We start from the raw sequence: 27,424 nt of genomic DNA on the forward strand, positions 1-27,424 counted from the left end.
TACAGGTGTCCGCCACCACACCCAGCTAATTTTTTTTTTTTTTTTGAGACGGAGTCTTGCTCTGTGCCCCAGGCTGGAGTGCAGTAGCGCGATCTCGGCTCACTGCAAGCTCCGCCTCCCGGGTTCACGCCATTCTCCTGCCTCAGCCTCCCGAGTAGCTGGGACTACAGGTGCCTGCCACCTCGCCCGGCTAATTTTCTTGTATTTTTAGTAGAGACGGGGTTTCACCATGTTAGCCAGGATGGTCTCGATCTCCTGACCTCGTGATCCGCCCGTCTCGGCCTCCCAAAGTGCTGGGATTACAGGCTTGAGCCACTGCGCCCGGCCTAATTTTTTTTTTTTTTTTTTGTATTTTTAGTAGAGATGGGGTTTCGCCATGTTGGCCAGCCTGGTCTTGAACTCTTGGCTTCCCGAAGTGCTGGGATTACAGGCGCGAGCCACCGCACATGGCAGGAATCATTTAATAGAGTGAAAACTGTCCATGTTGCCTCCTGTGTGATCTCATGGTCTGCTCAAAACTGGTTTCTACAATTAGCCAGCTATGGTGGTGTGCACTTGTGGTCCCAGCTACCCGTAAGACTGAGGTAGGAGGATCGATTGAGCCCGGGAGGCGGAGGTTGCAGTGAGCTGAGATTGTGCCACTGCACTTCAGCCTGGGTGACAGAGTGACCCCATCTAAAAAAAAAAAAAATAGGTGGGCGTGGTGGTTCATGCCTGTAATCCCAGCATTTTGAGAGGCCGAGGTGGGCGGATCATCTGAGGTCGGGAGCTCAAGACCAGCCTGACCAACATGGAGAAACCCCATCTCTACTAAAAAAACAAAATTAGCTGGGCATGGTGGTGCATGCCTGTAATCCCAGCTACTCGGGAGGCTGAGGCAGAAGAATCGCTTGAACCTGGGAGGCAGAGGTTGCAGTGAGCTGAGATCACGCCATTGCACTCCATCCAGACTGGGCAGCAAGAGCAAAATTCTGTCTCAAAAAATAAAATAAAATAAAATAAAATACAAAAATTAGCCAGAGGTGGTAGTGTGTGCCTGTAATCCCAGCTACTTGGGAGGCTGAGGCAGGAGAATCCAGGCAGCAGAGATTTCTGTGAGCCAAGATCATGCCATGCACTCCAGCCTGGGTGACCAAAGTAAAACTCTGTCCCAAAACAAAAAAGAAAGAGGGATTTTATATTTTGTAGTCTCCCTAGTTTTGCTTCCAAAAAGACAATTAAAATTCAGTTATTTCTGTATTTTCATTAATTCTGAACCTGAACCAACTGTCAGATGGATGCTTTTGCCTTAATTTGACTTTTTATTACTTCCAAATCATAGCATTAGAGACAAGCACTTTCTGGATTTCAGTCTGGTCCAATAGCAAGTTTAATGGAATAAAAAAGATGAGAGACTAAATGACTTACTAAATTAAGTGTCTGTATCAACGGTTCCCTGGGGCAGTGTTCAGTTTGATTTAAAATGACTTTTCACTTCCCTGAGGGGGAGGCGGTAGAGAGGGAGGACATTTCCATTAATGACTTCCTATTCCACAGAACAAAGCTCTGTAAAGAAAATCAGCTGATCAGCTTCCTCTGTTCATATTTTGGCTCAGGCAGAGACTTGCCCTATATTTGTCTTTGTCTCAATATGGGGGGAAGAGAGGGGAGGTTTTACAAAATCGCAGAACTTAGAGCTTTTCTGCCCTGGTTCTTGCCTGTGATGGTAATCTTTTTGTTGAGGGAAGTGAAGAACCTAAAGATCCTTAAGTCTGCTTTTATTTTTTCTTCTAGCAAGTACTGGCTGTGAGTGTGGGTCAGGATTTTGTGTTTTCTGTGACAGTCTGTAGTTTTTGGCCTCTGAACTTGATCGTTGACTTGCCAGAAGATCTAATGGGGGAGTGAGGAGTGAAAGAGTAGGAGGTTATAGGGTCTGTGGCATTCTACGGAATATCCCTGCCTACTACCACTACCCAGTAGGACTCAACTCTATAATAGAAACACTGTCCTTATTTAAGTAAAACAACTCTTTGTGGAATCTGCTTGACTCTTGATCTCCTACTTAGAAGCTATTTGAGAGTTGAGGTGAAGGCATCTTCTCATCTTGATTTTTTTTTTTTTTCCTGGACTCTCTCCATCTTTTCTCCGAACTGACTCCTAATTTAGGCAGTTGTACATTCGGACTGTAGGCGTATGTGTGTATGTGTGTGTTAAGGTGCCATGTATGTGGGAAGTGTGGAAAATGAAGACTACATTTGCCCTAGTGGCTCATTTAGTGACTTATAATATAATATTAATATGTTAATATCCCTAAGACACAAGAGAATCAAAATTAGTGTTTTGTTAAATGTGGGGCCGGGGGCGTGGTAGCTCACGCATGTAATCCTAGCACTTTGGGAGGCCGAGGTGGGTGGATTGCTTGAGCTCAGGAGTTCGAAACTAGCCTGGGCAACATGGCAAAACTCCATCTCTACCAAAAATACAAAAAATTAGCCAGGCATGGTGACGGGTGCCTGTAGTCCCAGCTACTTGGGGGGCCGAGGCAGGAGGATTGCTTGAACCTGGGAGGTCAAGGCCTTAGTGAGCTGAGATTGTGCCACTGTACTCCAGCCTGTGTGACAAAGTGAGACCCTGTCTCAAAACTTTTTTAAAAGGTGGGGGGTTGTGCAGTGGGGGCTGGGTGAGATAGCTCACACCTGTAATCCCAGCACTTTGGGAGGCTGAGGCGGGAAGATTGCTTGAGCCCAGGAGTTTAATACCAGCCTGGGTGAGACATAACAAGAGTCTGTCTCTATTTTTTAATATTAAAAAGAAATGTGGGTTTTAACTCAATTGGTAGAAAACCAATTTAGTGGCATGCTACCAACAAAAAAAGAAATTTAAATAGAATAGAAAATATAAGCAGGGGCTGGGCGCGGTGGCTCACACCTATAATCCCAGCACTTTGGGAGGCTGAGGAGGGTGTATCACTTGAGGTCAAGAGTTCGAGACCAGCCTGGCCAACGTGGTGAAAACCCATCTCTACTAAAAATACAAAAATTAGCTGGGCATGGTGGCATGTGCCTGTAGTCCCAGCCACTGGCGGGACTGAGGCAGTGAACCTGGGAGGCTGACGTTGCTGTGAGTCAAGATGGTGCCATTGGAGAAGCTGGGTGCAGAAGTTCACGCCCGTAATGCCAGCTCTTAGGGAAGCACAGGCGGGAGAATAGCTTGAGCCCAGGAGTTCAAGACCTGCCTGAACAATAAAATGAGACCCCTTTCTCCACAAAAAGGAAAAAAAAATGTATTTTTTAAATGAAATTTATTTATATATAAATATATATGTATTTGTATATATATGGTACCACTCAGTAATGGTAAATATTGTTTTATCAGCTTTTGCTATATTATATATACATATCTACTGGGCTCCAATTTTAAAGGTATTTCTTAGTGGGGTCACAGTCAAAACAAAATTGAGAAATAGTGTTCTAGATCTCAGAGTATACTTTAGAATACTAGTCCTCTGATAAACAGTTTCCCTCTATAAAAAGATTCTGAGATTGACTGTATCTAGGAAATCATGCATATTATATCTGTCTTTTGGAGATTCACAGTGTACATTAGTGAATTGTTTAGAGGCCAGGAGCAGTGGCTCATGCCTGTAATCCCAGCATTCTGGGAGGCCGAGGCGGGTGGATCACGAGGTCAGGAGATCCAGACCATCCTGGCTAACACGGTGAAACCCGAGCTCTACTTAAAATACAAAAACAGGCCGGTCGCAGTGGCTCACGCCTGTAATCCCAGCACTTTGGGAGGCCGAAGCAGGCGGATCATGAAGTAAGGAGATCGAGACCATCCTGGCTAACACGGTGAAACCCCGTCTCTACTAAAAAATACAAAAAACCAGCCGGGCGAGGTGGCGGGCGCCTGTAGTCCCAGCTACTCGGGAGGCTGAGGCAGGAGAATGGCGTGAACCCGGGAGGCGGAGCTTGCAGTGAGCTGAGATCCGGCCACCGCACTCCAGCCTGGGTGACAGAGCGAGACTCCGTCTCAAAAAAAAAAAAAAAAAAAAAAAAAAAAAAAAAACCAAAAAATTAGCCAGGCGTGGTGGCACGCGCTTGTAGTCCCAGCTACTCGGGAGGCTGAGGCAGGAGAATGGCGTGAACCTGGGAGGTGGAGCTTGCAGTGAGCCGAGATCCTGCCACTGCACTCCAGCCTGGGCGACAGAGCAAGACTCCATCTCAAATAAATAAATAAATAAATTAATTAATAAAATACAAAAACAAAATTAGCTGGGCGTGGTGGCAGGCGCCTCTAGTCCCAGCTACTCAGGAGGCTGAGGTGGGAGAATGGCGGAAACCCAGGAGGCGGAGCTTGCAGTGAGCCGAGATCGCATGACTGCACTCTAGCCTGGGCGACAGAGCGAGAGTCCGTCTCAAACAAACAAACAAACAAAAAAAACAACTGTTTAGAAAGCCTTGCAGTTAAATGTTTACGAACTTTGTATGACCACAGAACTTTTTTTTGGCCCATATAATGGCTTTCAACATTCTGAGGAACAAGTGTTCGGAAGAATACACTGAGAAACATTAATCTAGATGTGTGGTCCTGAGGAAAAGTTGTATCTATTCATTCTGGAAGCTTTTGTATACGGTATGGGGCCTGTGGCATTCTAGAGAACATTGAACATTACTCCTACCATCACCACACAATAGAACCTGATTTTCTGTCATTGGAATAAGTGGAAAATAGGTTCCATACTGTGGATTTTGAGAAGGGTAAAGATGGGGCATAAGGGTAGAAGCGCTTTTCTCTAGAATCATGCTGAGAGAAGGTGTCCATTCCTTTAGGTGGAATTACTTTCTGAGACAGGAACTGTTAATGTCCTGTTTACTGAAATTCCTTTTTTCTTTTTTGCTTTGTCCACAGATGTGGGACCTAGGAAAAGGCCTGAAGATTCCCCAGCTATACCAGTCTGGAGTGGTTGTCCTGGTTCTTACTGTGTTGTCCTCTATGGGGCTGGCAGCCATGTGAAGAACGGAGGTTCCCAGCATCATCTTCCTACACCTTATTACATTCATCCATCTTTCTGTTTTTCATTCTTATCTCCAGCCTGGGAAAAGTTCTCCTTATTTGTTTAGGTCCTTTTGTACTTTCAGATCCCGTTGGAGCAGTAGAGTACCTTGTAGACCATAATAGTGGAAAAGGGTCTAGTTTTCCCCTTGTTTCTAAAGATGGGGTGGCTGCAAAAACTCCCCTTTTTTGCCCACAGCTTGCCAACTCTAGAAGCAGTTATTCTGTCTGCATATTGGGCTTTGATTTGTGCTGAGGGTCAGCTTTTGGCTCCTTCTTCCTGAGACAGTAGAAACAATGCCAGCTCTGTGGCTTCTGCCCTGGGGACTGGGGGTGAGGCTTTGGGTGCCACTGCCTGTGGGTTGCTGGCTTAAAGGACAATTCTGTTCATTGGTGAGAGCCCAGGCCATTAACACCTACGCAGTGTTATTGAAAGAAGAGAGGTGGGGGTGGAGGGGAATTAGTCTGTCCCAGTTAGAGGGAGATAAAGAGGGCTAGTTAGTTCTTGGAGCAGCTGCTTTTGAGGAGAAAATATATAGCTTTTGACAAAAGAAGATCCAGAAAATTATTGAACATATTAATGGTTATTTCTTTTTCTTTTTCTTGGATTTCCAGAAAAGCCTCTTAGTTTTATGCTTTCTCATCAAAGTCATGTACCCTTTTTTTCTGAAACTGAATTAAAATACTCATTTTATCTTTGACTCTCCTTGAAATCTAGAGAAACCAAGAAAATGGCTGTTGGGAAGGAACCAATTTCCTCCTCTTCCCTCGGGTCTCAGGCATTTACATCCTCCCTCTCCCTGCAATCTGACCTTTCCCAGGAGGGAAACAGTTTTCCTACATCTCATCATTGGAGGGGTTTTCAGGGAATCAGATAGAACTTAGCCAGATATTTAAATATCACAGAGAAGCCTCAGAGAAGGAAGGAGGAAAAGAAAAGAAGTGATGCATGTAGAGTTTTGGGTTATAGGCACCAAAATCCCATTAAGGACTGATTATAAGCTTCATGGGACAGTTCAGCAAATTATGATTCAGTGAGGGGCGCAGAGGACCAGTGTTGGTGACAGCTAAGGGATGATGACCTGAAGTTATAGGCTTAGGGTAGATGAAGAATAGAGATTTTTTTAAAAAAGAAGGGATTGTTGAAAACCTGGCAAAAATGTATAATTTAATGAGAAAACTTGATGCTTTTAAAAATGCAGATAGGCCAGGCTTTACCAGGCATGCTGTTTTGATAGTTTTTGGGAACTCTGGAATAAGAGACCTATCTCGTCTGTCACTTTGAGTTGCTGGCCAGCCAGTTAAAGCCATGGGTCGAAGAGGGGAAATGGTAACTGGCTGGTGTCAATTGGATAGGAAGACCATAGTTAAGGTGGGGACCTGCTCTTTTAACAGTCTTCATTCAGGGTCCCAAATAGTATTTGGCTTTAAGTAATGATTGCTTTTCCCTTTTTACTAGAGGGGTCCTGGGAAGTCCTTGTACCTTTCCTCCATTTTAAACCAGCTGTTCTGTACTTTGTCCTTGGAATGAGGGACAAGTGATCATGAGAGAACACTTTGTCATTGGTATGGGGAAAGGTTTGGCAAGGGCATTGAATTTAACAGCCAGTGCCAGGAAAATGTAAAATGGGGTCAATGATAAACAGATGTTACAGGCTGGAAAATGGGTAGGGCAGTTGAATTTTTTGGTGGTTTCCTACCATTTGGGTGATTGAAGCATGGTAGTGGGTGGGTGGGGTGTGACAGCATCATGTTTGTTATTCTGCCTTAAATTTCTACTTACCATCTTTCTTTGTCTGTCTTCCAATCACTTTAATATCTTCAATTTTCAAACTATATTTGTACTTGGGCTTAGATAGGAAGTCTTACAAAAGCATAGTATCTTCTACTTTGGTTTTCCCTACCTTTTCTTCCCCACCTTCTCCAAACACACATATACATACTCTACTCAACAATTCTACTTCTGATTTTGTAGTTGTTAGTTGTGCATGCTCAGGATAAAAAATAAGTGGATAGGGTTGAGGGACTGGTTCTTTGAGGTTCTACCCTTTTTCCATGATTCAGACCAACCTTCTCTTGGTCATTTCTGGAGTATAACTGACTCAATTCTTGTAAAAATGTGTTCCACCCAAACCACTGTATGTTCTTTTCCCTGCTTTATTTTCCCCCACCTTCCTTCTCCTAATTGGGTTACAAGAGGCAGCCATAGCAAGAGTGGAAAATCCAGATTCGTAAAAGATTCAACAAAAAAAGTTTATTTTCCAAATTTGTTTTTACTCCCACCCCAAAATTTCCCTGTTTCACAGTTCTGACTGGGGGCTCTTGTTTATTTCACTCGGTCGCTATACAGGTTTTTCAGTATGTGGCCACTTGGTCCATATGAAATTCCAGCTTTGTATTTCTGGACCTCAGCTAGATTAGGCCCTGCCCAGAGTTCTAGCATACGTGGACTTCCAGGTGGGCTCTTAGGATTTGGCTGGGCTTTGGGGACCTGGAGTATGACCTGCAGAGGGGTGTGAGCTTCGGAGTTCATCTGGGGAATTGAGGTTGGCAGCTGGGGAGCTTGGAATTATGGTTGGACTTAGTGCTTGTTGTACAGTCTTTGTGATAGACTTCTTCCTGAGTTTCTTCTGACTGTCTGGATCATGGGGCTGTCAGTGATAGAGTGGAAGAGACAGTCATGTCTCTGGTCGGGCCCGGATCATTCCCAGTGCACCTCAGGATTCTAACTCCCTTTCTCCCCATACCATGGGCAGTAGATCAAGTTTCAAATAAGGAAAGTTAAATTTGATTTCTCTAACCACCCTCCCCCACCTTGAGATTAGATCATTTTCTACTGTTGGGGGTGAGATGTCCTTAGCCCATCCCTTCAGGCCTCAGAAGGTGATTAGGGACTAGTCAGGATAAGACGAATTGGTTAGAGGTCCCCCCTGTTGGGTTAGTGGTGGCATAACAGCAGACGTTTTTTGAAGTTGAAAAGAAATTGAGACAACAGGGTTTTGGATTAGATGGGAAGAATAGATACCTTGCCTAAGATTTCAGGACGCAGCCCATTGGAGGCCTTGAGTAAATCAGAATTTTTCTGTATCCATTTGGTGAGGGAGGCAGCACCAGCAGTTGTACGGGAGGTCAGGGTCACCCGAGCAGGGGGTATCTTCAGAGGCATTTGCCAGGTGCCCATGAAGGAACCCCAAGGATTTGCCTGAAAATGAAAAGGAATTCCTCAATAGGGCTTCTCACTCCTGGTAACTGACTTAGACCTCTGTTAGTCTTATTTCCATTCTTTAGGAATGCATGGTTATGAAATAAGACTGAAAGCATAATCTTCCCACCCTTCCTTATCCCCCTCCCTCATTTAGGCTTTGCAGGCCTAATTTTTTCATCCCCTTTACTCTGCCAACTTAAATTCCGCATCCTTAGGCTGAGTGTGGCAAAGGAGTACCCACTGCACAAATGTCATCACCTGAAGGCTTTCTTTTATACAGATCATTGATCAATTTAAGAACTTCTGAAAGGTGCTAAACACAACTCTATCCTGTTGGGTAAGCTGGCCGGAAGTTCAAGGGCTCTTACATTACAACATGAATTAGATTAAACTTTAATTTTCCTGATAATGGCTGTGAGAGACTGCACATCTCCCAGTTCTGTGCCTCAATTATTTGCATTTCTTGATAGGAATGAAGATAGTATCTCACCTTGGAACGGGGCACAGAAGGCAGTAGATGACCACGATCATTGGCAATAATTTGAGTGTAGCCTTCATGAGAAGAGATGCTCTGGGGTACAAGTGGGAGAGAGAAATGTTTCTGAGTGGGGAAAAAAAGGAGTATTTGGGGAGCTTGGTCAGAGAAGGATATGGGAGTTTAGAGAAGGCTAAAAGGAGTTAAATGACAGGGAGAGCATGAGGCTATCTTGTAGGTGCACTGAACATGGAATACCTCTTTTGTTGGCTTAGCCGGAGACCAGTTCTGCAGATACTTGGATGAGAAAGCCTTTTCATACTGTGGAGAGAAAGATAAGTATCCCTGTGAGACTTCAAGGCCCCAAACCCAGGAAATGATGACTAGGCACAATTCTTTAGATTTGAAGACCAAAGGCCTGACCAACCATGTAGGCTTTAAGTCACTATGACAAGGGTGTAATCTGTTTGGTCTAGATGTGTGCTGTTCAGCATGGAGCCAGTAGCCACATGGAGCTGTTGAACACCTGAAATATGACTAGTTCAAATTGAGGTGCTTTATAAGTATGAAATATGCTGAATTTTGAAGTTTTGTCTTTTTCTTTCTTTCTTTTTCTTTTTTTTTTTTTTTTTTGAGACAGGATCTTGGTCTGCCACCTGGGTTGGCGTCAGTGGCACGACCCTAGCTCACTGCAGCCTTGGACACCTGGGTTCAAGCGATCCTCCTCCCTCAGACTCACAAGTAGCTGGGACTACAGGTGCATGTCACCATGCCCAGCTAATTTTTTAATTTACTTGTAGAGATGAGGTTTCACCATATTGCCCAGGGTGGTCTCAAACTTCTGGCCTCAAGTGATCCTTCTGCCTCAGTCTCCCAAAGTGTTGGGATTATGGACGCAAGCTACAACATCCAGCAGGTTTTGAAGATTTAGTACAAAAAAAGAATGTAAAATGTCTGATTATAATTTTTAAAATACTGATTAAATGTTGAAATAATATTTGGATTTATCGGGTTAAATTCAATATATTTAAATTTTATGTTTTAAGTTTTTAATGTAGCTACTAGAAAATTTAAAATTACATTTGTGGCTCGCACTCTTTTTGTTGGGCAGCACTGGTCTAGATCAGGAGTTGGTGAACTATGGCCTATGGGCCATATCCATATTGCTGCCTGTTTGGGGATGGCCTGAGAGTAAGGACGATTTTTATAGATGAACATTTACAATTGATTCAGTAAAATGGAACACTAACTTTGAATCCCAGTTAAGTGAAATGTTTTCTCAACCCCCAAAATTCCATTATTTTCATTAGTAGTACAAAAAATTGTACTCAGTTATATTTTGAATTTGTCAAAAATTTTATGGAAAAATGTTTTTCTTTAATTATGTAAGTAGCTATGGAATATTTTTGACTTTGCCACTTGGCCTAAGCCTAAAATTTTTACGCTCTGCACTTTTACAGAAAAAAAAAAATTACCAACTTTTGGTTTACACCCTACAAATTTAACCCAGAGATACCTTTGGATCGCCCCTGGGCTCTATCCCTGAGGAGGTAAAATATTTTCTCACTCCACTCTCAGCTATCTGTTCAAAGATCAGAATCCTATGAGAGGGGACAGTCCAAAGATAGAATCTGAAAAACAAAAGTAAACTTTAAAGAAATGGAGAATGGGAACTTACCTGGTTGGCACTGTAGTTAGTGGCCATGATCTTGTGCTGTTTACACTCGTTGCTTGGCAACTGCAGAAGGCGGACCTCCTGGGACTACCTCCCAATCAGCAGAGGCTGCCTTTCCCTTCTGCTTATTATTATTCATTTCCTTGGTTCACACTGCCCCCATTTGTTTTCTCTGGAACTTAGATTCATTTTTATTTTAGAGACGGGAAAGACTGGGTAAATATGAGAAAATTAGCTGAATAGTAGCTACTCTTTTTCTGGCATAACCTACCCCTGCTTAAGAACTTCCACGTGGCCTTTGATTGGGGTTTTTAACCACTTTAACAAACGATGTAACCCTGAGAGCTATGTTTGTTGGACAACATGGTGTAATGTACCACAGGATGCAGAGCCAGATACTGGAGTTTGAATCCTTATTCAACATGGGAACATAGGAGCTATACGACAGTAAACAACTGACTTGTCTTCACTAAATTTCTATCAACTCATTTGTATTGTGGAGATTATAGAGCCTGCTTTTACAGGGTAAGTGAGATAAAATGAATAAAGTGTCTTGACAACATCATAGCATAGTAGGTATTCAATACTGGTGAGATCCTGTTTATAAGGCCCTCTACTTTATCAGGCAGAATAACAAAGGAACAATATTTAAAAAGCAACTAGCTCAAATCTGTCCCCAGAAGGAAAAACATATCCTGTCCTTGGTCCTTAAATAATTTCCTCTGTCACTGTCTTAGAATCACAGCACATAAGAACACAGGTGTTTTGTGTTGACTGGAATAAAATGGAATCGGGTGCTGGTGCAGGGAGATTGAGCAGGAATGAAGAGAGAAAGTCACAGAGTAGAAAGCATCAGGTTTGGAGACTTCAACGGGGGGTGCCAGGACATGAGACTAATATTTGTGGGACAAGGAAACCCTTCTGAAACTCATCTAAAATGGTATTGTAATACCAGTCTATGAGGTGGCTAGGAGAAATAATGAGTAAGCAGAACTGTGCTTTGTGAATTATAAAGTGAATTTATATATAAGGTGTCAAGATGAAAGGGAAAAACAAAGAAATAAGTTGCCCAAAGATATCATTAGGACCAGGAGAGCATTATACAGTAGATCCAGGCCGGACATGGTGGCTCATGCCTACAATCCCAGCACTTTGGGAGGTGGATCACTAGATCAGGAGTTCGAGACCAGCCTGGCCAACATGGAGAAACCCTGTCTCTACTAAAAATACAAAAATTAGGCAGGTACGGTGGCACATACCTCTAATCCCAGCTACTTGGGAGGCTGAGGCAGGAGAATTGCTTGAACCCAGGAGGCGGAGGTTGCAATGAGCAGAGATCGCGCCACTGCACTCCAGCCTGGGTGACAGTGCAAGACTCCATCTCAAAAAACAAACAAACAAAAAAAAACACAAAATGTGTCCATCAGTCCCTTCTCTTCATTCTTCCCCCAAAATCCTCATCTTAAACCAACACACCAAGTGTAAGTGCACTCTTAGGCTTCTGCAGATGGAGGGAAGAACAGCTCTTGTTTTAGAGGCTCTGGAGTTAATACCTGGATAATGTGAGATCTCGAAAGATAACTCATGTGCTTAGTCCCTGTGGTTCTTATCACTGTCTAGAGGAGTGGAAGACAGAAGAGTTCTTTAAGGACCAAAGACTATCTTTGCTTTAGGACATCCATTTTGGCCCTTTAAGCTGCAGTGATAGGCTAGCATTATTTCTCTTAGAATTTTCAGTTGGTATGCCTCCTTCTGCTTTTCTGATAGGGATGTAATGATAAATGATGACTATACTCATTTTTAAAAGTTAACTAGTTTTTGTTCAACTGCAAAAGTAATGTACGTGGAAAAAAGTTTCATGTTTACAGGATGGTCAGTGAAAAGCAAATCTCCATTTGATTTCAACTCTCAGTCTTGCTCCTCAGGGCAACTACTGTTATTCATTTCTTGTGTCTCCTTCCAGAAATATCCTATGCATACAAACACTAATGAGAGAGCTGTCCACATTGCTTTTTGATTTGCTTTTTTGACTATCTTGGAGATTATGTTTTTATCATAATATAGTATTCCATTTTGGGATGCACCATAGTTTATTCAGACCCATATGGATGACCATTTAGGTTATTTATAGTCTTTTGCTATTAAGGACATTGCTGTAATGAAAAATCCCTGTGTATCTTTATGAACATTTATGTATGTATTTTTATGTACATATGTGATCTGTAGGATAAATTTTTTAAAGTACATTGCAAAGTCAAACGGGTTTGTGCGTTTAAAATAAGTAGATAATGTCAAATTACCATTGAAATACATTGCACCAGTTTGTACTTCTACCAATGGTGTATGATGGCGTGTGAGTGCCTAGTTCTCTCCTTTCTTTTCAACATCATTATCGTTTTTTCTGTTTTTTTTTTTTCAGTCTAAACTAATTTTAATTGAACTAATAGAATTGAACTAATAGAACTAATTGATTGAACTAGTAGAACTAATGTTAACTGAGCAGTTACTATGTACATGCCAGGAACAGTTCTAATTGCTTTATTACATTTTCTCATTTAGTTCTCAACCCAACCAAGGAAACTGGAGAATACACAGTGAGGAGTAGAGCCAGGATTTAATCCCAAGTATTCTGACTCTAGAGCCAGCAGTTTTAACCATTACATCATATTGCTTGTTAAGCTGTAGGTTGAACAAGGTGTATAATTTTATTTTTTGTTTTTGTTTTGAGACAGGGTCTCCCTGTCACCTAAGCTCTGGAGTGCAGTGGTGCCATCAATATCCTGATCTCAAGCAATCCTCCCACCTCAGCCTCCCAAGTAGTTGGGAGTATAGGCATGAGCTACCATGCCCAGCTAATTATAAAAAAAAAAAAAAATTATAGGGTCTTACTATGTTGTTCGTCTTCTCTTGAACTCATGGCCTCAAGTGATTCTTCTCCTTTGACCTCCCAAAGTGTTGAGATTACAGGCACCAACCACCACACCCACTCAACATGGTATATCATTGTTTTAAATTTGCATTTCTTTAATTAGGGTGTTTTTATGTGTGTATAAACCCTTTTTACTTTTTTTTCCCTGATAATGGCCTTTAATGTTTTTTGCCACTTACTATTTGCTGTTGACTTTTTTTTCCTTTTTATTTGAAACCAGGCCTCCCTCTGTCACCCAGGCTGGAGTGCAGTGGCGTCATCTTGGTTCACTGTAACTTCTGCCTCTCACGTCCAAGCAATCTTCCCACCTCAGCCTCCCAAATAACTGGAACTACAGGGACGCACCACCACACCCAGCTGATTTTAACATTTTTTTGTAGAAGGGATTTTGCCATGTTGCCCAAGCTGGTCTTGAACTTCTGGGCTCAAGCCATCTGCCCACCTCAGCTTCCCAAAATGCTGGGATTACAGGCTTGAGCCACTGCACCCAGCCTGTTAATCATGTTCATTAATCTGTTTGAACTCCCTATATTAAGGAAATTAGTCCTTTGTCAAATATGTTGCAAACATTCCCTCCAGTTTGTCACTTACTTTCGTTTTGTTGGTGGTTTTTCTGTTTTTTGTTTTTGTTTTTCTGTGGGTTGTGTGTTTTTGTTTTGTTTTTTGTTTTTTTGCCATGGACATGTTTTTAGTACTTATGTAGTAGTCAGATGTATTACTCATTTTTTCTATGCTCTGGATCTTATGCTTTGAATGGCTTTTTGTAAATTCCAGTATTTTAAAAATAATCAACCCCTTGCTTCAGTTTTTAGATTTAAATTTTTGTTCCTTCTATAATTTTAGTGAATGTGGACAAGGTTATGCTTCAGTTGCCTTAACTAGTTGCCTTGGCATCATTTATTAATAAGTTTTCTTTTCCCCTACTGATTTGAAATGCCACTTTTAATGTATTCCCTAACATATTTGTGTATGTTTCTGGATCCTCTAACCCATTGTTCTAGAGAGAAAGGTGATTGTTTTAGATTATTTGTCTCTCTGATATTTAAAATCCAAGGTACACTCTGGGCACAGTGGCTCACGTGTGTAATCCTAGCACTTTCGGAGGCTGAGGCAAGCAGATCAGTTGAGGTAAGAAGTTTGAGACCAGCCTGACCAACACGGCGAAACCCCGTTTCTACTAAAAATACAAAAATTAGCGGGGCATGGTGACACTTGCCTGTAGTCCCAGCTACTGGGGAGGCTGAGGCAAGGGAATCGCTTGAACCCGGGAGGTGGAGGTTGCAATGAGCCGAGATCCCGCCACTGCACCCCATTCCGGGCGACAGTTAGACTCCATCTCAAAAAAAAAAAAAAGGGGGGGGGCCAGGCGCGGTGACTCTCGCTTGTAATTCCAGCACTTTGGGAGGCTGAGACAGGAGGATCACGAGGTCAAGAGATCGAGACAATCCTGGCCAACGTGGTGAAACCCCCGTCTCTACTAAAAATGCAAACATTAACTGGGCGTAGTGGCGCGCGCCTGTAGTTCCAGCTACTTGGGAGGCTGAGGCAGGAGAATCGCTTGAACCCGGGAGGCGGAGGTTGCAGTGAACCGAGACTCTGCCACTGTGCTCCAGCCTGGTGACAGAATGAGACTCCGTTTCAAAAAAAAAAAAATCCAAGGTACAATCCTGGCTTGATCCTATGTGAATTCTTCCATTTAAGATTTCAGGCCGGGCGCAGTGGCTCACGCCTGTAATCCCAGCACTTTGGGAGGCGGAGGCGTGCGGGTCACAAGGTTAGGAGATTGAGACCATCCTGGCTAACACGGTGAAACCCCATCTCTACTAAAAATACAAAAAATTAGCCGGGCGTGGTGGGGGGCGCCTGTAGTCCCAGCTACTCGGGAGACTGAGGCAGGAGAATGGCGTGAACCCGAGAGGTGGAGCTGGCAGTGAGCCGAGATCACACCACTGCACTCCAGCCTGGGCGACAGAGCGAGACTCCGTCTCAAAAAAAAAAAAAAAAAAAAAAGATTTCACTAGGAAATTGTAATATCAGTAGTAACAGGCAATTTTAAGCTTCTAATAACAGTGTATTGAATTTTAGCCTTTCTTCAGATGAACTGGTTGACTTCAGGTACAGCAGATGGTCTTTTACTAGGACCAGATTTACTTCTTCCAAAGTTGGAAGGGCTCTTTAAAGGCCTTTATATATGCCTTAAGATATTTTTTTCCGTTCACTTAAGTTCTCTGATGACTGAAACTAAACCATTAAGAAATCTTTTATTTGGATGGAGATTATCTGCTATTGAAGTACAAGTTTAACCTGTAATCTGTAGGTGACGCATACATTGGACCTAAGTGAAGGTAACCACCAGGATGAGTACTAGAGTCGTATTGCCTGGGTTAAATTCTGGCTCTGCCTAAATGTATGGCCTTACACAAGTTAATCTTTCTGGGTCTTAGTACCCTTATTTGTAAAATGGGGATAATCATAGTTTTGAGCATTAAATATATGTAACATGCTAATAGGGTGCCAGATGCATAATGAATGCTCAATTATTTTAGCATTATTATTGGCTTAAGACTGCCAAGAAGTATCTATTCAGGTTACCTTAAACAAAAAAGGGGAAGAGGGGAAATTCTAATTAATAGGAGTATTTAACAGATGCCAAAGGCAGGAAATATAGTTTGGGCCTCAAAGGATACTAGAATCTGGAAGATAGAACATGATCAGAAAGATTTTCTGTTTCTTCTTTATCATCTGTTTCTCACTGCCTTTATTTTTTTATTTTTTATTTTTTATTTTTTTGAGATGGAGTTTCGCTCTTGTTGCCCAGGCTGGAGTGCAATGCGCGATCTCGGCTCACTGCAACCTCCGCCTGCCGGGTTCGAGCGAACGATTATCCTGACTCAGCCTTCTGAGTAGCTAAGATTTTAGGCATGCACCACCACACCCGGCTAATTTTGTATTTTTAGTAGAGACGGGGTTTCTCCATGTTGGTCAGGCTGGTCTCGAATGCCTGACCTCAGTTGATCCGCCCACCTCAGCCTCCCAAAGTGCTGGGATTACAGGCATGAGCCACCGCGCCTGACCTCCCATGGCAATTTTTAAAACCAGAAAAAATTATTAGTAACCCCTTCATAGTAAAAATTGGGCATTTATCTCATCTATTACACAGTTTAACCACCTGAATCACTGTCTCTAGTTATACCATCAGCTCTCTAAGGTTTCTTCTAAGTAGTTCCAAGGTGCCCTGTACTTCACCTCACTAGGTCAGGTGTTAATGGGTCTTGGATAGGAGACTTGGCTTTTGCCCCATTTCCTGGGCTAACAGGATTTCATCCAACCAAGCTACTGGCCAAATTTTGAACTATTCAAACACCCTGGCTTTTGTAGATTTCCTTATAGGAAATGAAGGCCTAGTTCTAACTGCTGAAAAGATGCATGGCTACAAATGTAAAAGCTGTAGTTTCAAAAGTTCTCTATAGAGTTAAAATAGCTGATCCAGTTTTCTTTCCTGAGACTAAGGCTCCCTCTGTTGGAGACTGCTGTTACATCTCTCCTTTCCACCGACAATACCACAAAAGAATAATATTCTTGATAAGATATAAGATACTCTTGATAAGATATCCTCCTTCCCGAGGAGCCAAAGAAGAAGCTTTGTATACTCCCCACACACTGCCTATGGGGTAGCCCTCTCTGCAGCATTCATAGACCTATAACACTATTTCTTTTTCTTCTCTTTTCTTTTTTTTTTTTTGAGATAGAGTCTTGCTCTGTTGCCCAGGCTGGAGTGCAGTGGCACGATCTCAGCTCACTGCAATCTCCGCCTCCCAGGCTCAAGTGTTCCTCCTTCTTCAGCCCCCCTCATAGCTGGGATTACAGGCACACACCAGCGTGCCCTGCTAATTTTAGTATTTTTAGTAGAGACAGGGTTTTGCCATGTTGGCCAGGCTGGTCTCGAACTCCTGACGTCAGGTGATCCACCTGCCTTGGCCTCCCAAAGTCCTGGGATTACAGGTGTAAGCCACTGTGCCCAGCCTTTAACACTATTTCTTAAAACAAAAAGACCAAAGAACAAGCTTTAAACAACCAAAATGACTGAAGAGACATCAGTAGCTCTCACTAGTGGTGTGAATTAAATTTGTTTACTTGCATAACTAAGAATAAATGGTGGTTATAATGGCATCAGTATAGGATATCATGGCTGTGTGCTTTGACAATATACAGGTTGACCATGAAGTCTGGAAATAGATACTATTATTTTATCATGTATTTAAATATATCATATATCAGAAATGTGGAAAAGTTAATGAATACATTAACACAACAAGAAATTCCACATTTCTTTGCAATCTTGTAAATATAGTACAACTATCAATGAAGAGAGATTAGGGGGCTGGGCATGGTGGCTCACACCTGTAATCCCAGCAGTTTGGGAGGCTGAGGCGGTGGATCATTTGAGGTCAGGAGTTCAAGACCAGCCTGCATGGTGAAACCCCATCTCTACTAAAAATACAAAAATTAGCCAGTGTGGTGGTACATGCCTATAGTCCCAGCTGCTCAGGAGGCTGAGGCATGAGAATCGCTTGAACCCCAGAGGTAGGGGTTGCAGTGAGCCAAGACCTCACCACTGCACTCCAGCCTGGGCGACAGAGCAAGACTCCATCTCAAAAAAAAAAAAAAGTAGATTAGGGACAATACGTGAGAAATAGAATAAGCTCTCTGTCAGACACAGACATTAACCAAGAGTAAAAGGATTTTTCCTCAAGGTAGGTGCTAAGGAGAGTAACAGATTACTAGATAATTTCAATGTTGCTTATATAAACAATAGCCAAAAAGAGAGAACTTATGTATTGTATAGAACTATTAGGATAAAGGTATCCATTAGAACAAAAATACAAACTCTTCCTAAACACCAAAGACATGTTTCAGACTGGGAGGGATGGCGGGACAGGGGAGGAGGAAGCAAGTGAAACAGACCACATGGTGAAAGACTTACATATATAAAACAAAATTTGTAAGGCATATCTGCGGCCACACATACTGATAATATCAGTAGATATGGGGCCGGGCGCGGTGGCTCACTCCTGTAATCCCAGCACTTTGGGAGGCTGAGGCGGGCGGATCACAAGGTCAGGAGTTCATGACCAGCCTGGCTAATATGGTGAAACCTCGTCTCTACTAAAAATACAAAAATTAGCCGGGCGTGGTGGTAGGTGCCTGTAGTTCCAGCTACTCGGGAGGCTGAGGCAGGAGAATCACTTGAACCCGGGAGGTGGAGGTTGCAGTGAGCCGAGATCATGCCACTTTACTCCAGCCTGGGCAACAGAGCGAGACTCCGTATCAAAAAGAAATAAAGAAAGGATTTAAAGAAAGAAAGAATGGGTTTACCTACCTATTGAAAGAAAATAGTTTTCACGTTAACAAAGCAAAATCCAACACTGTGCTGTATAAAAGAACTGCATCTAAGAAGAGTTTCAGGAAGCCTAAATAAATGACTAAGAGATGTACCAGAATTTATTCCTAAATGTAAGCAGGGGTTGCAGTTGTAATTATCCATCAAAGTAGAATTCTGACTAAAAAGCATTAAAAGAGAAAGAAATTTTAGCCACAATTTTTATAAAAAAGATAATGACATTTTATACAAGGAGAAATAGAAGCACACTATAATAGGAGGACTAACAAATCCCTCAGATCTAGAAAGATCAAGTGAACAATAAATTAGGATACAGAAGACCTAAACAACATAATAGATTTATTTATTTAAGTAGATTTAATAATATTGAACTCTGAACCTTAACAATAGAGAACAAACTTTTTTAAAAAAATGCATAAAGGGCTGGGTGCGGTGGCTCACGCCTGTAATCTCAGCACTTTGGGAGGCCGAGGCGGGCAGATCATGAGGTCAGGAGTTCGAGACCAGCCTGGCCAACATGGTGAAACTCCATCTCTACTAAAAATACACAAAATTAGCTGAGGATGGTGGTGGACGCCTGTAATCCCAGCTGCTCAGGAGGCTGAGGCAGAACTGCTTGAACCCAGGAGGCAAAGGTTGCAGTGAGCCGAAATCGTGCCACTGGACTCCAACCTGGGCGACAGAGTGAGACTCCGTATCCAAAAAAAAAAAAGAAAAAAAATGCATAAAGCATTCACAAAAATGTGGCACATTCACATCCTAAGCTACAAAGAAAATCTCAATATATCCAAAGTGAAGAAACAATAATTCAAATAGTATTCTCTGGCCAAAATGTAATACAATTAGACAAATCAAACAATAAAACCAAAAGGCCTCTTCCAAAGGGAATTATATTTGCACACACTCACACTCACTCTCCCATACATTTCCCCTAAAGGAAATTTCAGAACGTGTTAAACCACTCCTGGGTCAAGGGGGAAATGCAAAATAAATTGCAGGGATTTGTTTTTGTTTTTTTTCTGACAATGCAAGCAGCTGGGACTACAGATGCGCACCACCACGCCCAGCTAATTTTTGTATTTTTAGTAGAGACGGGGTTTCACCAGGTAGGCCAGGATGGTCTCCATCTCTTAACCTCGTGATCCGCCTGCCTCGGCCTCCCAAAATGCTGGGCCTGGCCTAGTGTGCTTTTTTGTTTGTTTTTCATTACAAAAAGAAAAAGGGGCCAGGCACGGTGGCTCACACCTGTAATCCCAGCACTTTGGGAAGCCAAGGCAGATGGATCACATGAAGTCAGGAGTTTGAGACCAGCCTGACCAACATGGAGAAACCTCGTCTCTACTAAAAATACAAAAAATTAGCTGGGCATAGTGGCGCACGCCTGTAATCCCAGCTACTCGGGAGGGTGAGGCAGGAGAATCACTTGAACCCAGCAGGCGAAGGTTGCAGTGAGCCGAGATCGAGCCACTGCACTCCAGACGGGCGACAGCAAGACCATCTCAAAAAAAAAAAAAAAAAAAAAAAAAAAAAAAAAAAATATATATATATATATATATATATATAAAAGAAAAAGAAAAAGGAAGCTGAGCTACAGATTAAACAAACATTTCACAGAGAAGGAAATACCAACAGCCAGCTGTGGTGCTCATGCCTGTAATCCCAGCACTTCAGGAGGATCACTTGAGGCCAGAACTTCTAGGCCAGCTGGGCAACATAAATGAGACCTCATCACTACTAAAAATCAAGTGATTACCTTTAGGGAGAGAGAAGGGGTAATATGGAAGGTGTGGGGATAGATGATAAACTCATTTAAATATGCCTGGTTTTATAGCTTTTATTTTGAAACCCATGTATTTTACATAGTTATAAAACAAAATTAAATTTTAAAAAAATTCTAAAATAAATACATAAATTCTCTTCATTTTTAAAACAAAAAGTTTTTTAAAGAAGAGACCCGGCCGGGCGCGGTGGCTCACGCCTGTAATCCCTGCACTTTGGGAGGCCGAGACGGGCGGATCACGAGGTCAGGAGATCGAGACCATCCTGGCTAACACGGTGAAACCCCGTCTCTACTAAAATACAAAAAATTAGCCGGGCGCGGTGGCGGGCGCCTGTAGTCCCAGCTACTCTGGAGGCTGAGGCAGGAGAATGGCGCGAACCCGGGAGGCGGAGCTTGCAGTGAGCCGAGATGGTGCCACTGCACTCCAGCCTGGGCGACAGAGTGAAGACTCCGCCTCAAAAAAAAAAAAAAAAAAAAAAAAAAGAGACCCTTGGCTATAGTAGAAAAGCTATATAAACAATACCTGTACTTTCTCTCAACTTGACACAGATCATATTGTTTTCTTTCTTGAGATTAAGTCTCCCTCTAGTGGAGATTAGTTTTACAACTAGTCCCCAATACCCAGCACCACAAAGGAAAAAATCCTTTGCCTATTTCCTCCTGCTGCGGTAAAATTATATATTTTAGGTATCAGAGTCTTGAGAAGAAGGACGTGGTAGAAGATACTGAGCAATGGGATAGTAAAGAGTTGGGGACAGAGTTAAGTTTTATAAGGAATTAGAGATATGAGAAGCTCTAGGAGCCAAGATTTGGATTATTCAACTCAGAATGGGGAAGGAACCTCAGCTTCATGATGGTAAAAAATTCCACCACCTCTGCCCAGAAAAAGGTGATTCACATCCTGTTATCACTGTGTACTCAGGGAAATAGCTCCCTACAAGGCATTTCATTAGGGAGAAACTATGGTGAGGAACAGTGATGAGCAGGGCATGAAGAGTGATCGTCTTAAGCCAGATATGATGTCCCGAGGGTGAACTCCAGGACCTCCTGTCCCTCAGGACGATCCCACAGTCTCGCTGACCACTGAGGCCAGATGCATAAAAGCTTTGCCTTCCCAGAGATTGATCAGGGGAAAAGGTACTGGCACAGCCTCTTCAGTTCCTGGCACGGAGGGGCAGAGACTAGCCCACATTGAAAGTGGCCCCTTGGGGGATGATGGGAGGATCATTGTGTCCTGGGCTACCCTAGGTGTCATCTGATCTTGCATAGTGAAAGCTACTCATGGGAGAACTCCCTTAGCAGGGAAGCTAAGGAAGTGAAATCTTTCCTGATATTGACTCCGGTTTGTGGAAGTATATGCCATTCTTCTCCATTCTCTGTAGCACTGTGGTCTTACCCTCTGCAGAGAATGTTTGTTGGTTGCCACCTCAGCATATATCTTCCACCACCTTTACAATTTTTGATAAGAACACAAAAAGAAATGAAGACTAAAAATGGCCCAGTTTCCTAAGATCGTTTTCTGGTCCTATAAAATCTAATTCCTTAATGCAGCTCTGTGGTCCTGCTCTTTTGCACATCTAGCTTGAGAATGCTATCCAGGAAGGGACTCATTTGAAGAATTATTTCTGCCAATTCCCACATCTTTCTTTCTCCTGCCTTCACTTCCTTCTTTAAGAGGTGAATTTCCAGACACATTAAAATTCTGGAGGAAAAAAGTGGGCTAATTAGGTGTGGTGACCCTTCCTGGATGCAAAATGTAGCATAATTCTCTATGAATCCATCAACAAAGAAGATAGGCCATTGAGGAAGATATCTCTCTCCCCAAACATATTGGTTGCTAAAGGCCAGCCCCCAGACCATAATTCCTAAAGTAACAAAAGGTAATGTGAACCTTATATAATGGAATGTTATTCAGCCTTGAAAAGGCAGGAAATTCTGATACATGGCAGAACATGGATGAAACTTGAGGACATTATGCTCAGTGAAATACGCTAGTCATAAAAGGACAAATGCTGTATGATTCCACTGATATGAGGTACTTTGTTTTTTTTTTTTTTTTTTTTTTTTTTTTTTTTTTTTTTTTGAGACGGAGTCTCGCGCTGTCGCCCAGGCTGGAGTGCAGTGGCCGGATCTCAGCTCACTACAAGCTCCGCCTCCCGGGTTTGCGCCATTCTCCTGCCTCAGCCTCCCGAGTAGCTGGGACTACAGGCGCCCGCCACCTCGCCCAGCTAGTTTTTTGTATTTTTTAGTAGAGACGGGGTTTCACTGTGTTAGCCAGGATGGTCTCGATCTCCTGACCTCATGATCCGCCCGTCTCGGCCTCCCAAAGTGCTGGGATTACAGGCTTGAGCCACCGCGCCCGGCCTGAGGTACTTTGAGTAGCCAAAATCATAGAACAGAAATTAGGCTGCCAGGAGCTGAGGGGAGGGGTGATCAGGAGTTATTGCTTAATGAGTACAGAATTACAAAAGAGTTCTGGAAATGGATAATGGTGATGGTTGCAAAACAATATGAATGTATTTAATACCACTGAGCTGTACACTCACAAATGTTTAGGAAGATAAATTTTATGTTATGTAATGTTACCACAATAAAATAAATTGGGAAAAAAAGCAATATGATACTTACTGAGGACTGCCAAGGAGTAATGAAAGGAGATACCAGTGACTGATGCCAGGATGAGATCTTGTGTCTCTCTTTTTTTTTTTTTTTGAGACAGAGTTTTGCTCTGTTGCCCAGGCTGGAGTACAGTGCCACAATCTCAGGTCACTGCAACCTCTGCCTCCTGGGTTCAAGCAATTCTTATGCCTCATCCTGCCGAGTAGCTGAGATTACAGGTGTGCACCACCATGCCCAGCTAATTTTTGTACTTTAGTAGAGATGGGGGTTTCACCACATTGGCCAGGCTGGTCTCGAACTCCTCACCTCAAGTGATCTGCCCTCCTCGACCTCCCAAACTACTCCTAAATTTTACCCTCTCCCTTGTCTTTTGTCAGAAATCTTGCCCGGAGTAATTTCCTAAAAAGTCTAGATCAAATTAAAAAACTAAAAAAAGAAGCTAGACTACAGCCTATCTAGATCAGTGTTATTAGTCACATCATCATTATATAAGTGATTAAATTAAAATGTAACCAAAAATGTTTTAACTTATTTTTGCAACAACCAAATGTAAAATTAGAATAATAATAGCATTTTGCATGTGAAAAAACTGAAGCTTAGGAAAGTTAAATAATTTCTCCAAGAATACACAGTAAGTTGTAGAACCAGTTACCAAACTCAGATAGTCTGGCAAACCCCCACACCAGCCTGGTCCCAAAAGCCCAGACCCTAAAATCTGAAATCTCTAGCCGTCATCTAATTTGATTGCTTAAACAAATTGAATAAATTTATTTCCTATGGGAATGCTCAGATGTTTAATTTCCTTTTTTTTTTTTTGAGATGGAGTTTTGCTCTTGTTACCCAGGCTGGAGTGCAATGGCACAATCTTGGCTCACTGCAACCTCCACCTTCCAGGTTTAAGCGATTCTCCTGCCTCAGCCTCCCTAGTAGCTGGGATTACAGGCATGCACCACGACACCCAGCTAATTTTGTATTTTTAGTAGAGATGGGGTTTCTCCATGTTGGTCAGGCTGGTCTCGAACTCCTGACCTCAGGTGATCCACCCACCTCAGCCTCCCAAAGTAATGGGATTACAGGCATGAGCCACCGCGCCCAGCCTGTTTAATTTCCTAATGTTTACTGAGACTCTTCAAGAGTGGGAGAGGGATATAATATACAGCATTCCTCAGTTTATTTAGCCACTGAATTTATTTTTTGTAAGCATCTCAAGGAACTTGAGCCCAAATTTTGCAAAACTGCATGTAATATACAATATTGCTTTTGTTCACCTTTTCCAGCTACTTTAAGAAAATATTTATTTTATCTCATTTAGAAAAATTTTTTAATTAAGATATTGAGAACTTGATTTGCCCAAGGTCATAATCAGTTAATACTGGAGTCAGAATTAGAATCTAGGTCTGGCCACAATTTCAGGTGTCTTCTTTTAAAGTTATTTATTTTTAAACACTTTTTTTTTTTTTTGATACAGGATCTCACTCTGTCACCCAGGTTGGACTGCAGTGGCATGATCGAAGCTCACTATAGCCTTGACCTCCCCAGGCTCAGGTGCTCCTCCAATCTCGGCCTCCCGAGCAGCTAGGCCTACAGGCTCACACCACCATGCCTGGTTAATTTTTGTATTTTTTATAGAGACAGGGTTTCACCATGTTGCCCAGACTTGTCTCGAACTCTGGGCTCAAGTGATCTGCTTGACTCAGCCTCTCAAAGTGCTGGGATTACAGGCATGAGCCACCACTCCCAGCCTGAAGTTATTTTTTTAATTATAGAAGGAATACTAGCAGATTTCATTCTAGCAAATCACACAATACCAAGCAGTTACCTAGGTGAATTAAGTAAACCCCATAACAGTAAGTCTTTGTTATCTATTTCTCTATAACCACTTCAAAATTTAATGGCTGTGGCAGGTTGTATTTTTCTTTCTTTTTCTTTTCTTTTTTTTTTTTTTTTGAGAGGGAGTTTCCCTCTTGTTGCCCAGGCTGAAGTGCAATGGCGCAATCTTGGCTCACTGCAACCTCCACCTCCTCGGTTCAAGCGATTCTCCTGCCTCAGCCTCCCAAGTAGCTAGGAGCCACGTTAGCTGCACCACCACACCCAGCTAATTTTGTATTTTTAGTAGAGATGGGGTTTCACCATGCTGGTCAGGCTGGTCTCGAACTCCCAACCTCAGGTGATCCGCTCGCCTCAACCTCCCAAAGTGCTGGGATTATAGGCGTGAGCCACGGCGCCCAGCCAGGTTGTACTTTTCAAGAGGGTTGTAACAAGATATTCCATACCACATGCTCTTCTTAAATGTGACACTCCTCCCATTAAGAGGTAGAGTCTATATTCCCTCCTCTTGAACTTGGGTGGGCCTGTAAGTAAGGTGGAAGTGAGGCAAGTTCAAAAAAGGTTATACATCTTCCACTTGATTGTCTTAGGAGTGACTCAGAATCCAGCCACCTTGGATATAAGGAAGCAGAGCAACCTCATGGAGAAACCGCATAGGTGTTCCTGCTGACAATCCTAGCCGAGATCCCAGTCAACAGCCAGCATAACTTCAGACGTATGTTGAAGTAAAATAAAATGGAGACCAGGCCTGAAGAATCTCTGAGCAGACAAAACCAGTTAGGCCTCATAATTGACCTCAACCTTGATTTACAAACACAAGGGAAACTTATGTTGAGCCATTTCTTGTAAATGCCTGTATTAAAGAAAAATAAAACTTAAGCTCAACCAGTTGGAAATAGCCAAAAACTTACATAACTAGGGACTTTCCAACAAGGTGAATGAATGAATAAGGCAACTATATAATTGCAATCAATCAAATTATTTATTTTGTTTCCACATTTACTCCATAAATACTTGCCCCTGATGATTTGTCATGAGAAAAATTAAACTTCTTTCAGTTTGGTATTTCCCGATTCATTAACTGCTTCCTACTCAAATGAACTCTTAAAACTTTTTTTGTGCCTTAGTTTACCTTTTACATATGTGAATGAGCAATTCCAAATGATTCCAGCCCCAAGCTTTCAAGTCATCTCAGGCTTCCAAGTCTTCTCAGCTGAAGTCTCAGTGATTCTGAAGCAGAAACAAGTCATCCCCACTATACCCTTTTCAAATTCTTGACCCACAGAATCCATGACATAATAAACTGGTTGCTGTTTTATACCAGTAAGTTTGGAGTGGTTTGTTACACAGCAGTAGGTAATTGGAACACTCCCTTATCTTCCCCAAGGTAGCATCTTGGTGAAGGTGGAGCAACCAATGACCTAGAGGTAGTAGAAAAAGGAGGCAACCTCAGGTCTCTGTGGCTGAACTCTGGCACTCTAATGTTCTCAGATGTGTTGGGCTGGCCTTGTCCCTGGGTACTTTGTGCTGAACAAGGTGCAGCTTTTTTCTGCTGGGCCTTTTGGAGTATCAGCCTAACATGAACCTCTCAAGTCCATGGTCTCATACCATTCTATTTGCCTCTAGTTGCCAAGTCCCTGCCCAGTGGGCTTCCTTGTCTTATTCCCAGACTTCTACAAAAGACATTTATTCTTGTCTAGGTATCTTCCCTTGGAAGGAGATGGGAGTCAAATCTGTTCAAAATCCATTCCTCTCTCCATACCCCCAACTCCTGATAGGGCTGGGTGAAGTTCTCACCACCTACTCCTAAGGGTTTTATTTATTTATTTATTTTTATATATATTTTTTGAGACAGAGTCTCGCACCCATGCTGGAGTACAGTGGTGTGATCTCGGCTCACTGCCAGCTCTGCCTCCCGGGTTCACACCATTCTCCTGCCTCAGCCTCCCGAATAGCTGGGACTACAGGCGCCCGCCACCATGCCTGGCTAATTTTTTATATTTTTAGTAGAGATGGGTTTTCACTGTGTTAGCCAGGATGGTCTCGATTTCCTGACCTCGTGATCTGCCCGCCTCGGCCTCCCAAAGTGCTGGGATTACAAGCGTGAGCCACCGCGACCGGCCTCCTAAGGGTTTTAAAATCCATTCCTGGCCGGGAAACACATTCTTTGTAGGACTGGTTTCAAGTGGTGCACCAGTGTAAAAAGGGATTTGCGGGCAATCAGTATAAATTATTTGGGTTTGGATCTAGCTCCGTCACTTAATATAAGGGGATCTCAGGCATGTCTCTACAATTTTATTTCTTCTTCTGTAATATCTTGATAATGGTTACTTAATAAGATTATTAAAAGGATTAGATGACACTGTAAATTTACTTAAGTCTGATAGAAAGTAAATGTAAAGCAGTCCAGGCACGGTGACTCACGCCTTAATCCCAGCACTTCGGGAGGCCGAGGCGGGTGGATCACCTAAGGTTGGGA

General features: G+C 42.6%; 2 protein-coding genes and 1 long non-coding RNA gene across 11 annotated transcripts in view; 2 read left to right on the forward strand and 1 right to left on the reverse strand.

Annotated features, from left to right (window-relative positions):
• The window catches only part of SDHC (succinate dehydrogenase complex subunit C), a 41,688-nt gene extending 35,712 nt beyond the window's left edge, over positions 1-5,976 (forward strand). For all 8 annotated transcript variants that reach the window (XM_050759622.1, XM_050759565.1, XM_050759576.1 and 5 more), the window contains one exon: positions 4,891-5,976. In XM_050759622.1, the coding sequence (XP_050615579.1) occupies positions 4,891-4,995 (105 nt within the window). In that variant the 3' untranslated portion in view covers positions 4,996-5,976. The remainder of the gene's footprint in view (positions 1-4,890) is intronic.
• A 1,290-nt stretch (positions 5,977-7,266) lies between these two features.
• CFAP126 (cilia and flagella associated protein 126) lies at positions 7,267-10,459 on the reverse strand. 2 transcript variants are annotated; one of them, XM_050759524.1, is made up of 5 exons: positions 10,393-10,459; positions 8,973-9,035; positions 8,730-8,810; positions 8,060-8,236; positions 7,267-7,685 (listed from the first exon to the last, which is right to left on the reverse strand). In XM_050759524.1, the coding sequence occupies exons 1-5, from the start codon at positions 10,417-10,419 to the stop codon at positions 7,500-7,502; spliced, it is 534 nt and encodes a 177-aa protein (XP_050615481.1). In that variant the 5' UTR covers positions 10,420-10,459; the 3' UTR covers positions 7,267-7,499. The 2 variants fall into 2 exon arrangements, with proteins under 2 accessions (XP_050615481.1, XP_050615480.1); XM_050759523.1 differs by having other exon boundaries at positions 8,730-8,840.
• On the forward strand, positions 8,834-26,287 carry LOC126936991 (uncharacterized). The gene is made up of 3 exons (XR_007719622.1): positions 8,834-10,914; positions 24,587-24,663; positions 25,536-26,287. It is a non-coding gene; the product is annotated as an uncharacterized LOC126936991 (long non-coding RNA).
• The last annotated feature ends 1,137 nt before the right edge of the window (positions 26,288-27,424 follow it).

Source organism: Macaca thibetana, chromosome 1 (genome assembly GCF_024542745.1).
Source record: "Macaca thibetana thibetana isolate TM-01 chromosome 1, ASM2454274v1, whole genome shotgun sequence".
Lineage (NCBI taxonomy): Eukaryota > Metazoa > Chordata > Mammalia > Primates > Cercopithecidae > Macaca > Macaca thibetana.

Bases quoted from the DNA above. Each gene is read 5' to 3' on its own strand.
- CFAP126 (XM_050759523.1), bottom strand. From the start codon at position 10,419: ATGGCCACTAACTACAGTGCCAACCAG. The intron at 9,036-10,392 runs GTAAGTTCCCAT...TTCTCTCCACAG, and splicing joins CTAACTACAGTGCCAACCAG to TATGAAAAGGCTTTCTCATC. The intron at 8,237-8,729 runs GTGAGATACTAT...TTTCATTTTCAG, and splicing joins CTTCTGTGCCCCGTTCCAAG to GCAAATCCTTGGGGTTCCTT.